Genomic DNA, 11,252 nt, shown 5'->3' with positions numbered 1-11,252 from the left:
CAACTGAAGCCCCATGCTATAGTAAGTGTAGCTAAAATTTATCAGCCCATAGCACAGATATTTTTGCTCCATAATTACGCAATAAATGGTTAACAAATTCAGAAAATGCAAGTTCAGAACCTTATAAATTACAACTCGAGAGAACAAGGATCTTGCGAGATATATAACTGAAGTTACCGACAAATTTTCACGAGATTTGTTTTACACACTTTTCAATCTTCATTCAACAATAACAACAACCTATCCAGTGTATTCCCACCTAGTGGGGTCTGGGGAGGGTAAAATATACGCAGTCCATACCATCACCTCCGAAGTAGTAGAGAGGTTGTTTCCGATAGACCCCCGGCTCTCTTTTTAATCTTCATTTAAAATGGAGAAATCTCAGTTTGAAGAGAACATAGTTAGTTTTGAGGGAATGAGATCAACACCTTCTTTGAGGAATATTATGCTTTTTCAGATGTACTGCTAACTTGTCGAAGAACTCATTTACGGCCAGAACAACTCCTCTGCTCGTTAGGGACTTCAGTAGTTCTCTACATTATTAAACTACACGTATTTTTCGCTAACATCGGCATGTTCTTGATGCTGTTTCTCATCAGGACTAAGAAAATTCCTGCAGCCAAATACGATCGTCATTCCAGTGTACCACTAAATGTGAATCCTTCAGATTCCTTGCCTTCTTTTGACAGGTAAGAAGAAAAATGTATGTTTCTGACGGTAGATTCTTTGCTTTTACTTTCTTATCCTTCTCACGTTAATGCATATCTAAGTCTCTAACATTAAAATATACTGAACATTTTTCGGATTTGATTATTTAGATATTGTTCTTCCACCGGCATCATCAAAGTACAAGCACCTTCCTTGTGCATTTATCTTTGTTATGAATGTGCATTCCTTACAGCGTTAAGGATCAGCTTATTCCAGACCCGTTTCTGAACCATTTCCTTATAGATATCAGATAAGTTCAGATCCTTTTAACTTTAAAAATGCAGGTTCTTTATTACAAAATTCACATAAATTGGAAATGGCGAAGGTAATCTCCTAGCTAATGTTTTCTTTCTATCTTTTTTCTTAACAGAGATTACTCACAACCAAAACTTAAAAAGCGAGAAACTTTACACTGTTTGACGAGAAATATAAAATTTAAGAAAGAAAACAAAATTCTTCTTAAACTTACAATCTAGTAATTGAAACTTTGCACAGATGACTCGCAAACCATGGTTATCAAAAAGAAGATGAGAAAACTTTATACCAGGAAAGATGCGACTTCACGATATTGAAAAACGATAAGCCTTAAATCCCAACTTAGACATGAGCTCAATATCTTCCTGTATGTTATAAAAAACAAAAAATTAAACCCAAAAAAGAAAAAGCAAAATTCACTGCCATGAATAAGAACAAAGTATGTCAACAAAAGCAATAGTAAAACACAAGGTATTTATCTTTTTTTTGTCAATTTTAATATTAGCAAAAAATATAATTTGGAATTGGGATTGGAAAAATTTATTTCTTTTGGACTTTATATTTGCCTTGGTGTCAACAACAACAACAATAACAAACCCCGTGTAATCTCAGAAGTGGGGTCGGGGGAGGGTGTTGTGTATGTAGCCTTGTGAAGGTAGAGAGTCTGTTTTAGATAGACCCCCGGCTCAGGTAAAGCATATTAAAAGCAGTAAGAAAAGGAAATACAGTAGTAAAATAGCCATACAGAAAATATCGAAGTAAAGGACACTAGCTACAACAAATAATACAACAACCAAACAAAAGAAGCAACAAGTAATAAATATCGAAGAATAAGTTCGTAAGAGCATAATAATGATAATACTGATAACGAGAAGTAGATTGTACCATGTAGCGATGGTACTGATCTACAGCCATATCCCCAGTGCTTCCATCACATATTTTGTCTAACAAGAAACAAAAAACTTCAACAGAACATAAAAGCGCAGCCCGGTGCAGTAATGATCCCGCTATGCATGAAGTTCAAGGAAAGTCCAAACCACAAGGGCCTATTTATGCCGTCTTATCCTGCATTTCTACAAGACGCTGTTTCCATGACTTGAAACCGTGACCTTCACATGGCCGGATCTTGCTGGGTAGTGAAGTGGTCCGTGAAGGTTAAATAAGACTTGTGTTAAGCAAGCAGAGTAGTCAAGCCAAAAAAGTAAGAAGCGGTTTTCATTCGATCGACGGAATCAATCGTATTTTCACTGCTGTGGACCGGCTTTGATAAAGCACCTTTGGGCAGCAGCTACACACTTTCTATATATCTGTCTCCATCCAATCAAAACGTCCATGCCATAGAGAATCAAGCTCGACAAAAATGAGACTAGGGACCATGCTCCCCGCTTTCTTCGTGTGGTTACTATTAGAACACAAGCCAAGGAACTCAAAACCACAACACAAGCACCCTTTATTTACTAGTTCAGGAGTTTTCGCCCTTTGCTTCTGGCGAAGGTAAATGCATCAACTTTACCAGTTACCCCAGGCTCCACTTCAATTTCAACAAAACATCCACAAAAAAAAAAGCAGAAAAAACAAAAGCAAAGCCATTTACCTGGAGTATGTGAAAAAGAATCCCATATGCTAGGACCCTTTCCTCCCTCTTTGCTTCCACCTTCTACCTTTTTCCATAAATCAAAATTTGCCCCCAAAAAAACATGGCAAAATGATTGATAAAACAAAAACATTACCCAAAAAATTGATAAGAGAAGCACAGGCAAATCCAGTATTTAAATTTTATGGATTCAACTTTTAATTTTCTATAACTAAGCTAACATTTAGCCATAGATTTTGAAGTTAAAAAGCTTGAAACTTGAAAAATTGAGTTTCTAAAAGTTGTGATTTTTAGAATTTGAAATTGTGTTTATTCATGCATTTTACTTGAAAAAAATTAAAATTCTGTGAGTGCAAGTCAAAACTGAAATCTTGAAATTATTTGAACATCATGAAAATATGATCAAATTTCATGTCCAAGCATATATTCAAGGTAATTTCAAAAACTATTCTCAAAATAGTATCTTTCTATAATTGGAAATAACTAGATTTTAAAATCTTCCTTTTACTCAGCTACACAAAAGTCTATTTTTTACCACAAATTTTAAAATTTTTACTCTCTTTCTTGGACTTTTGTGTCAATTCAAACGGTTTCACATACTCCTTTAGTTATGTAGACGTTTTAAGGTGGAGGAGGTTAGAGAGGTTGTTCGCAAAATGTGAAGGGGTAGGGTGATGGGGCCTGATGAGATTCCTGTGGATTTTTGGAAGTTTTCTGGCGAAGCTGGTTTAAGGTGGTTGACTGAATTGTTTAACGGCATTTTCAAGACGGCGAAAATGCCCGAGGCTTGGAGATGGATTACTATGATACCTCTATATAAGAACAAGGGTGACATCAGAGTTGCAATAACTATAGGGGTATTAAGTTATTGAGCCACGCTATGAAGATTTGGGAGAGAGTGGTTGAGTTGAGGTTGAGGAGGATAGTATCTATTTCGGAGAACCAGTTTAGATTTATACCCGAGCGCTCGACGACGGAGGCAATTCACCTGGTGCGGAGGCTGGTGGAACAGTATAGAGAAAGGAAGAAGGATCTACACATGATGTTTATCGACTTGGAGAAGGCGTACGACAAAGTCCCTAGGGAGGTTCTTTGGAGATGCTTGGGGGTGAGTGGGGTCTTGGTGGCATATATCAGAGCAATCAAGGACATGTATGATGGAGCTAAGACCCAGGTGCAGACGGCGGGAGGAGATTCAGAGCATTTTTTTGTCTTGACAGGGTTGCATCAGGGACCTACTCTTAGCCCGTTTTTGTTTGCTTTGGTGATGGATATGTTAATGCGGCGTATTCAAGGAGAGGTGCCTTAGTTTATGCTTTTTGCAGATGATGTATATTTGAGTGATGAAACGTGGGGGGATGTGAATGATAAATTAGAGGTGTGGAGACAGACCCTTGAGTTAAAAGGGTTTAGGTTGATAGGAGCAAGACCGAATATTTGGAATGCAAGTTTAATGACTTGAGGTAGGAGAATGAGGTGGTAGTAATTCAGTATCTCAGGTCCATAATTCAGGGAAATGGTGAGATTGACGAAGATGTCTTCCACCGTATTGGGGCGGGATGAATGAAGTGGAAACTCACGAGTGTTGTGTGAAAAGAAGGTGCCAACCAAGCTTAAAGGTAAATTCTACAGGGTAGCAGTCCGTCCGATCATGTTGTATGGAGCAGAATATTGGCCAGTCAAGAACCCCCCACATTCAAAAATTGAACGTGGCAGAAATGAGAATGTTGCGTTGGATGTATGGGCTTATTAGGTGTGATAGAGTTCAGAATGAGACTATCCGGGAGAAGGTTGGAGTGGCTTCGGTGGAGGCCAAGATGTGGGAAACCCGATTGAGTTGGTTCAGACACGTGATGAGGAGGGGCACGGATGCCCCAGTTCGTAGGTGTGAGAGACTAGCTTTGGATAGCTTCAGGCGGGGTAGGGGTAGGCCGAAGAAATACTGGAGAGAGGTGATTAGGGGAGACATGGAGTAGTTATAGCTTACTGAGGACATGACCCTAGATAGGAAGATTTGGAGGACGAAAATTAGGATAGAAGACTAGTGCCAGTTTGGATCATTAGTGCAGGGTATTATTACTTGGCGGGTGTATTATTTTTGTTATGCCATCTTGTTTCATGCTTTATTACGAATTTGTTTACTATTCTTTGTTAACTATTCCTTGCGGGTGTCATATTTATGTTATATCATCTTGTTCCATGCTTTATTACAGATTTGTTTATTATTCCTTGTCTTAAGCTGGGGGTCTATCGAAAACAGCCTTTCTACTTCTCCGGAGGTAGTGGTATGGACTGCGTACATCTTACCCTCCCCAAACCCCACTATATGGGAATACACTGGGTTTGTCATTGTTGTTGTATATTTCTACTTTTATTTATCATTTTTGACCTATCAAGAAAACTTCTTTTTTCCTATTTTATCCTTAATATTAATTATTTTTTCTCCAAATTAATTTTAACATACAATGTAAACATCATTTAATAGGTATACTATGATAAATAATCATGTTATTAATTATTTTTCTTAACTCGTGTACCAAATCAAATTATAATGAGTAAAAGTAAACGGCGGGAGTAAATGAACTTTGTGTAGCTCAAACAATATCACATAAATTAAAATAAAGTTAAAATTATTTCTTGCAATTTTAGTGGATCTTTTCCCATAATTTTATTTCCTGTGTCATCGAAAGTACTGAATTCACATGAAAACGATACTGTATAAATGCATGGAAGAAACCTGATAAGCAGAAGTGGCAACACCAAATATGAAGTTGGAAGGGAAGTCAGCACTAGAGAGTTGGCGTTTGAAGCTGTAAATGGTTTTCCATTCTTCCTCTATTGCTTTCTTCTTTTCTAAACCCATTAATCTTCTTGAATTAGCTTCCATTTTTACTATTAGTTTTAATTCTAAATAAATGGCAAGTTGGAAACCATAGAAAAATGGAAAGTGAACTATCAGCTTTGTGAAGTAGACATATCACATACGTCAAGAGTATCGGTGGAGTTTGTCTCAATTCTTTTTTTTTTCTTTTTAGGTTTCTCACCCTGTTTTATACACGTATTAAAATTTAATTAAATTTAAATTTGCGTCAAAATATTCCACATTAAAAATAAAGCATATCCAAACAAATACTACTCGTAGCCAAAGATGAAAAACTGTATTTTTGGCCCATTAACTTTTATTTTTATGAATTTGGTTAAATTTTAAATTAGAACTAATTAAATTTGATCGTTAGACGTTAGTTGAGTTATAATAAGCTTAATTAAAGTGAGTTTTCACTCAAAACTTGAATTCGAAATCTTTGGTTAAGTTTCAAAAGTTTGAGTGTTTTGAGGCTAAAGATATTCTAGATATCTTCACTATTGTACTTTGTGATCAAATTTATCCTCGTTGTTAAATTTTTCTTTATCTGTATCCGTCCTTTTAACAAAAAAGCTCAAATCAACGTTAAACGTCCTATTTTTAAAAACTAAAACACACCTTAATTTAATTCGTCTCACTCCACCCACGAAAAAGACAAATAAATACATCCTTCCCTCGATTCTGTTGATCGAATTTTCAGCATATACAATCTTCACTCCGTCAAACTCGCCCCTTTTAATGCATATGAGGTTTTAGCTATTTCCCAAACCCCCCACCCTCTCAAGTTGTCTCACCATAGTATCCCATGGAACATGGAGCTTTGCGTAATTGTTGAGCTTATTATTCAATTGTTATTTCATATATGTAGATATATGAAATTAATATTAGAAATTAGATACATATAAGCAAATACAGGAAATTAATACTAGATATAGATAACAGATTCATGAAATTAATAACGGCATATAGGGTATGCAAGAATGGCCATTTTCTAGCTAAGTTGTAGTGCAATTTGTTATTGTTAAGTTTATGTTTCAATAAATTTTGGAACAAGTGCATCGGTTAAAAGTTTTTTTATGTTTCAATTAATATTGAGACAAATACATTTTGAGTTACAAAGAAAATGAATGTGAATTTACAATTGAAACAAATGCATTTTGAGTTACAAATGCATTTACAATTCATTCATTTACGTTTTAGGTTCTTGAAAGAAAGACAATTTTTTGTCCATGAACCTATTAACTATTATTTAATTAATACTCTTTTTACATGAAACTTTTATCCTATAAATAGCAAGTTCTTTTGTTTGAAAAGATAAGCACTTAAAAAAACACTATCCCCTTGAGAACATTTGAGAGACATTGATCAAATGGTGAAATCACCAATTCAAGAATAGAAGAGCAACATTCTTGAATGCTACTTGTTTCGTGGCGTAGTTGAATCCCGAAGATAGAGTTGTTACTAATTCTTTCGTTTGCTCGTGGGAGAGACTCCAACTATCTTCAAGAAGCGTATTATCGTGCCTCTAAGCTAGGCAAATTTATTTTGAATTTCTTGTATAATTATCATTATTGTTCTAACAATTTGAAGATAGTTGGCTAAATAGCTTCTACATCAACATCAAATAGTATTCTATCTTTGCCTAATCCTAATTGTAAAATATTTGATGGCAAAAACTTTCCTAGATGGCGTGGAAAGATGAAATTCTTTTTAAAACGATTAAAGTTGGCATATGTTCTGGAAGAACCTTGTCCTAATGCTCCTGGTTCTGAGGTAGCGTCTGACGAGGCTAATTTGATTAAAGAACAAATTGTCAAGAAGCAATATGATGATTATTTGTATAAGAATTATGTTCTTGGAGGAATGTCCAATAAATATTTTGATCAATATTATGTTAAATGCAAATATGTTAAAGAGATATGGGACACTCTTCAAGCTATTTATTTAGCAGAAGAGGTGAGTTCTAAGAACTTTCTCATTTCAAATTATATGGAGTTCAAAATGGTTGATGACAAGTCAATCACTGAACAAATACAAGAATTTCAACTTATAGACAATAAAATTGCTATATCTGTAATTGCTCTTGATGAAAACTTTTATGTTGGTGCTATTGTATCAAAACTTTCTCAGTCTTGAAAAGAGTACCGAAGCAAACTCTTACACAAAAAGAAATATTTGACTCTTGAACAATTGTTACAGCACTTGCAAATTGAACAAGAGACACGATACCGTGATAATAATATTTTGAAGGAACCTGTCATGAAAGCTCATATGGTTGAAGAAAAATCAGCCAAGAAGGAACCTGAAAATAAGAATTTTTCAAAGGCAAAGAAGACTATAAATTTCAAGCATAATGGTGCCAATTTTAAATCTGGTGAATGCTATCATTGTCACAAAGTTGGTCACCATGTACGTGATTGTAGAATTCTCAAAGCCGAAAAGAAGAAAGGAAAAGCAAATAAAAATAAAAAAGATAATCTTGTGGCAATGGTCACAGAAGCATTTGAAGCGGAAGATCAAGTTGAATGGTGGATAGATACCGACGTAACTCGTCACATATCAGGTAACCAAAATTCTTTCAAGACTTATGAATTAGTAGGGGACGGTAAAATTTTATATATGGAAACTCCTCCTCTACTAAAGTTGTGGAAAAAGGAACCGTTGAACTGAAATTTGACGTATTGCATGTTCTTGATATTCGAAAAAACTTGGTCTCAGGTACGTTTCTTTTGAAGCATGGTTTGAAAATAATTTTTGAGGCAAATAAGTTTATTTTATCTAAAAATGGCATGTTTGTTGGAAAAGGTTATGTTGTAAATGGAATGTTTAAACTCAATATTAAAAATGAAAATATATCTGCTTATCTCATGGAGTCTCTGGACTTATGGCATGAACGTCTTGGTCATGTGAATTTTAGATCCATTCAACTTATGGTGAATAACAGATTAATCAAAGATTGTGGAAAGAATCATACTACTAAGTGTCTTACTTATAGTAAATGCAAGATTACAAAGAAGCCTTTTAAGACAGTTGAAAGGACTTCCATACTTTTGTAATTAATCCACACTGATATATGTGAGATGAATTATATGTCTCGTCATAGAAAGAGGTATTTTATCACTTTTATTGATGACTACTCAAGATATACTTATGTATTCCCATTGAAAACAAAAGATGAACCATTTGAGACTTTCAAAACATAAAAAGTAGAGGTTGAAAATAAATTGAGTTTGAAAATTAAATTTATTAGGTATGATAGAGGTGAAGAGTACTTAAAGTCAGATTTTATTGATTTTTGTGAAAAAAAAGGCATTGAAAAATAATTGACCATGTCCTATACACCACAACAAAATAGTGTAGCAGAAAGAAAAAATAGGACTTTCATAGAAATGGTTAATTCTATGCTTTATGGATCTGATTTGTCTGAAAATTTGTGGACTGAAGCCTTACTTTCAGCATGTCATATTTTGAATAGAATTACTTTCAGGAATCATGATGCATCTCTATATGAACTTTGGAATAATTGAAAGTCAAATGTAAATTATTTTAAAGTATGAGGTTGCTTGTCTCATGTACGATTATCAGATCAACATTAACTAAGATTGGCTATAGAGGAGTAGATTGTGTGTTGATTGGTTATTCACAAACCAGTAAGGCTTATAGATTTTTAAATCTTGAGACCCCAAGTCCTCACACAATCATTGAATCTTTACATGCTAACTTTTTTGAGCATATATTTCTCAAGAAAAAAGATTCTTTTGAACAAGATGCAAGCTCTTTTATTTCTCCTCTTAAAAGAAAAATAGTTGAGCCATTGGAAAAAAGTCAACCAAGACGTAGTTTAAGATCTGCCAAACCAAAGGAATTTGGACCTAATTTTCAAGCTTATTTGATTGAAAAAAGATCCTGAAAGTTATGTTGAAGCTATGTCTTCACATGATGCTCCCTTTTGGCGTGAAACTATTGATGATGAAATGTATTCTATCATGTCTAATAATACATGGATATTAGCATATCTTTCCCCTGGATGTAAACCAACTGGTAGCAGATAAATTTTTAGGAAGAAAATGAAATCCGATGGTACTTTAGATAAGTACAAAGCCCGCCTAGTAGCTAAAGGTTTTACTCAATTAAAAGATATTGATTATTTTGATACTTTTGCACCTATAGCTGGATGACCTCTATTCGTCTCTTGATTGCTCTAGTAGTAATTCATGATCTTGTGATTCATCAGATAGATGTGAAGACTGCATTCCTAAATGGAGATCTAGACGAAGAAGTCTACATGAAACAACTAGAAGGATTTATCATTCTTGGTCAAGAACATAAAGTTTGTAAGCTTCTTTAATTTCTTTATGGATTGAAACAAGCTCCAAAACAGTGACAAGAAAAATTTAGAAAAGTTATGATTTCTAATGACTACTTAATAAATGGTGGAGATATTTGCATATTTAGTAAATTTCAAGGAAATTCTAGTGTTATAATATGTCTTTATGTAAATGACATGCTGATCTTTGAAACTGATATCTAAAGAGTCAAAGAAACAAAATATTTTTTTGCTTCTCAATTTGAAATGAAAGATCTTAGAGAAGCTGCTGTAATTTTAGGCATCAAAATTGTAAGATCAACAAATGGTTTGACTCTTACTCAATCAAGTTATATTGAGAAGGTTCTAAAGAGGTTTGGTTATTTTAACGACAAGCCTTCTCCCACACCATTTGATCCTAACATTAAACTAATACAAAACTCTAGTGATATTCTTGATCAATTGACATATTCTTAAATCGTTGAGAGTTTTATGTATGCCATGCATTGTACCAGGCCAGATATTGGTTATGCAGTAGGAGCTTTGAGCAAGTTTACAGGTAGCCCTGGGGTTGAAATGCCTTAATTCGTGTTTTAAGGTATCTGAAGGGTACAATTAATGTTGGCCTGCATTATTCTACCTTTCTAGCAATTCTTAAAGGTTACAGTGATGCTACATGAAATTCTGATCCGAATAACTCTAAATCTATACCTTCTTGGATTTTCACTTTGGCTGGAGCAGCAATATCTCGGAGATCAAAGAAGCAGACATTTATTATTCTCTCAACTATAGAGTCAGAATTTATTGCTATGTCTTCTTCTGGAGAAGAAGCTGATTGGCTGCGGAGTATGCTGATAGATATTCCATTATTGGGTAAGTCAATACCACCTTTGACTATATATTGTGATAATAAAGCTGCTATATTTCGAGCTTCAAGTGATTGTTACAATGGCAAATCAAGACAAGTTCATCTCAAACACAATCATATGAGAAGATTATTGGAGGATGACATAATATCGCTTCAATATGTGAAGTCCAAACTCAATTTAGCAAATCCTTTGTCTAAATGGTTAGGCAAGGAATTGGTGGTACAAACTTTTAATGGGATGAGAATAAAGTCTGTTGTAGATTGATTGTACTTTATGGTAACCCTACCTAATGATGTAATCTTGGGTTCAAACGGAAAAATAAGCAAAGATACAATTATGAAGCACATCAAAAAAATTCCCTTTTTTTTCTAGAGAGTGAGTAGATGTGCATAAGTTGAGATTTTTTTCTCTAGATAAATCTATAAGACTGATCTCGATTGGAGTAAATAATAACACTCGTGATAGATTTGACAGTATTCCTACAAAAGAGAAGAATGAGATTATATTCTTAATAAGTCTATATACCGATTTCAATTGAAATGTGTAGGAACACTCTTGATAAACTTACTGATACTTTGTTGTAAAGGAGTATGATTAATTTCTCTTAATGAAATTCATAGACTATTTAATTGGAGTATGCAAAGTTACTCTTGATGA

At 34.3% G+C, this 11,252-nt stretch overlaps 1 protein-coding gene across 2 annotated transcripts; it reads right to left on the bottom strand.

Moving 5' to 3' along the window:
- On the bottom strand, positions 1–5,581 carry LOC107850469 (furostanol glycoside 26-O-beta-glucosidase). 2 transcript variants are annotated; one of them, XR_007048133.1, is made up of 4 exons: positions 5,295–5,544; positions 1,849–2,624; positions 1,253–1,328; positions 1–613 (listed from the first exon to the last, which is right to left on the bottom strand). XR_007048133.1 is itself a non-coding variant. In XM_047400709.1 (2 exons), exons 1-2 carry the CDS (start codon positions 5,442–5,444, stop codon positions 2,421–2,423), a joined length of 354 nt encoding a protein of 117 aa, XP_047256665.1. In that variant the 5' UTR covers positions 5,445–5,581; the 3' UTR covers positions 1,516–2,420. The 2 variants fall into 2 exon arrangements, 1 of the variants encoding a protein (XP_047256665.1); XM_047400709.1 differs by lacking the exons at positions 1–613; positions 1,253–1,328 and having other exon boundaries at positions 1,516–2,624; positions 5,295–5,581.
- Between the last annotated feature and the right edge of the window lie 5,671 nt (positions 5,582–11,252).

The sequence above is a fragment of the Capsicum annuum genome, chromosome 12 (assembly GCF_002878395.1).
Source record: "Capsicum annuum cultivar UCD-10X-F1 chromosome 12, UCD10Xv1.1, whole genome shotgun sequence".
NCBI lineage: Eukaryota > Viridiplantae > Streptophyta > Magnoliopsida > Solanales > Solanaceae > Capsicum > Capsicum annuum.
This window is presented reverse-complemented; position numbering and strand designations above follow the sequence as displayed.

Excerpts from the sequence above, each read along its gene's own strand:
- LOC107850469 (XM_047400709.1), bottom strand. The coding sequence starts at position 5,444 with ATGGAAGCTAATTCAAGAAGATTAATGGGTTTAGAAAAGAAGAAAGCA. Across the intron at positions 2,625-5,294 it reads TTGCCACTTCTGCTTATCAG|GTAGAAGGTGGAAGCAAAGA; the intron begins GTTTCTTCCATG and ends TTATGGAAAAAG.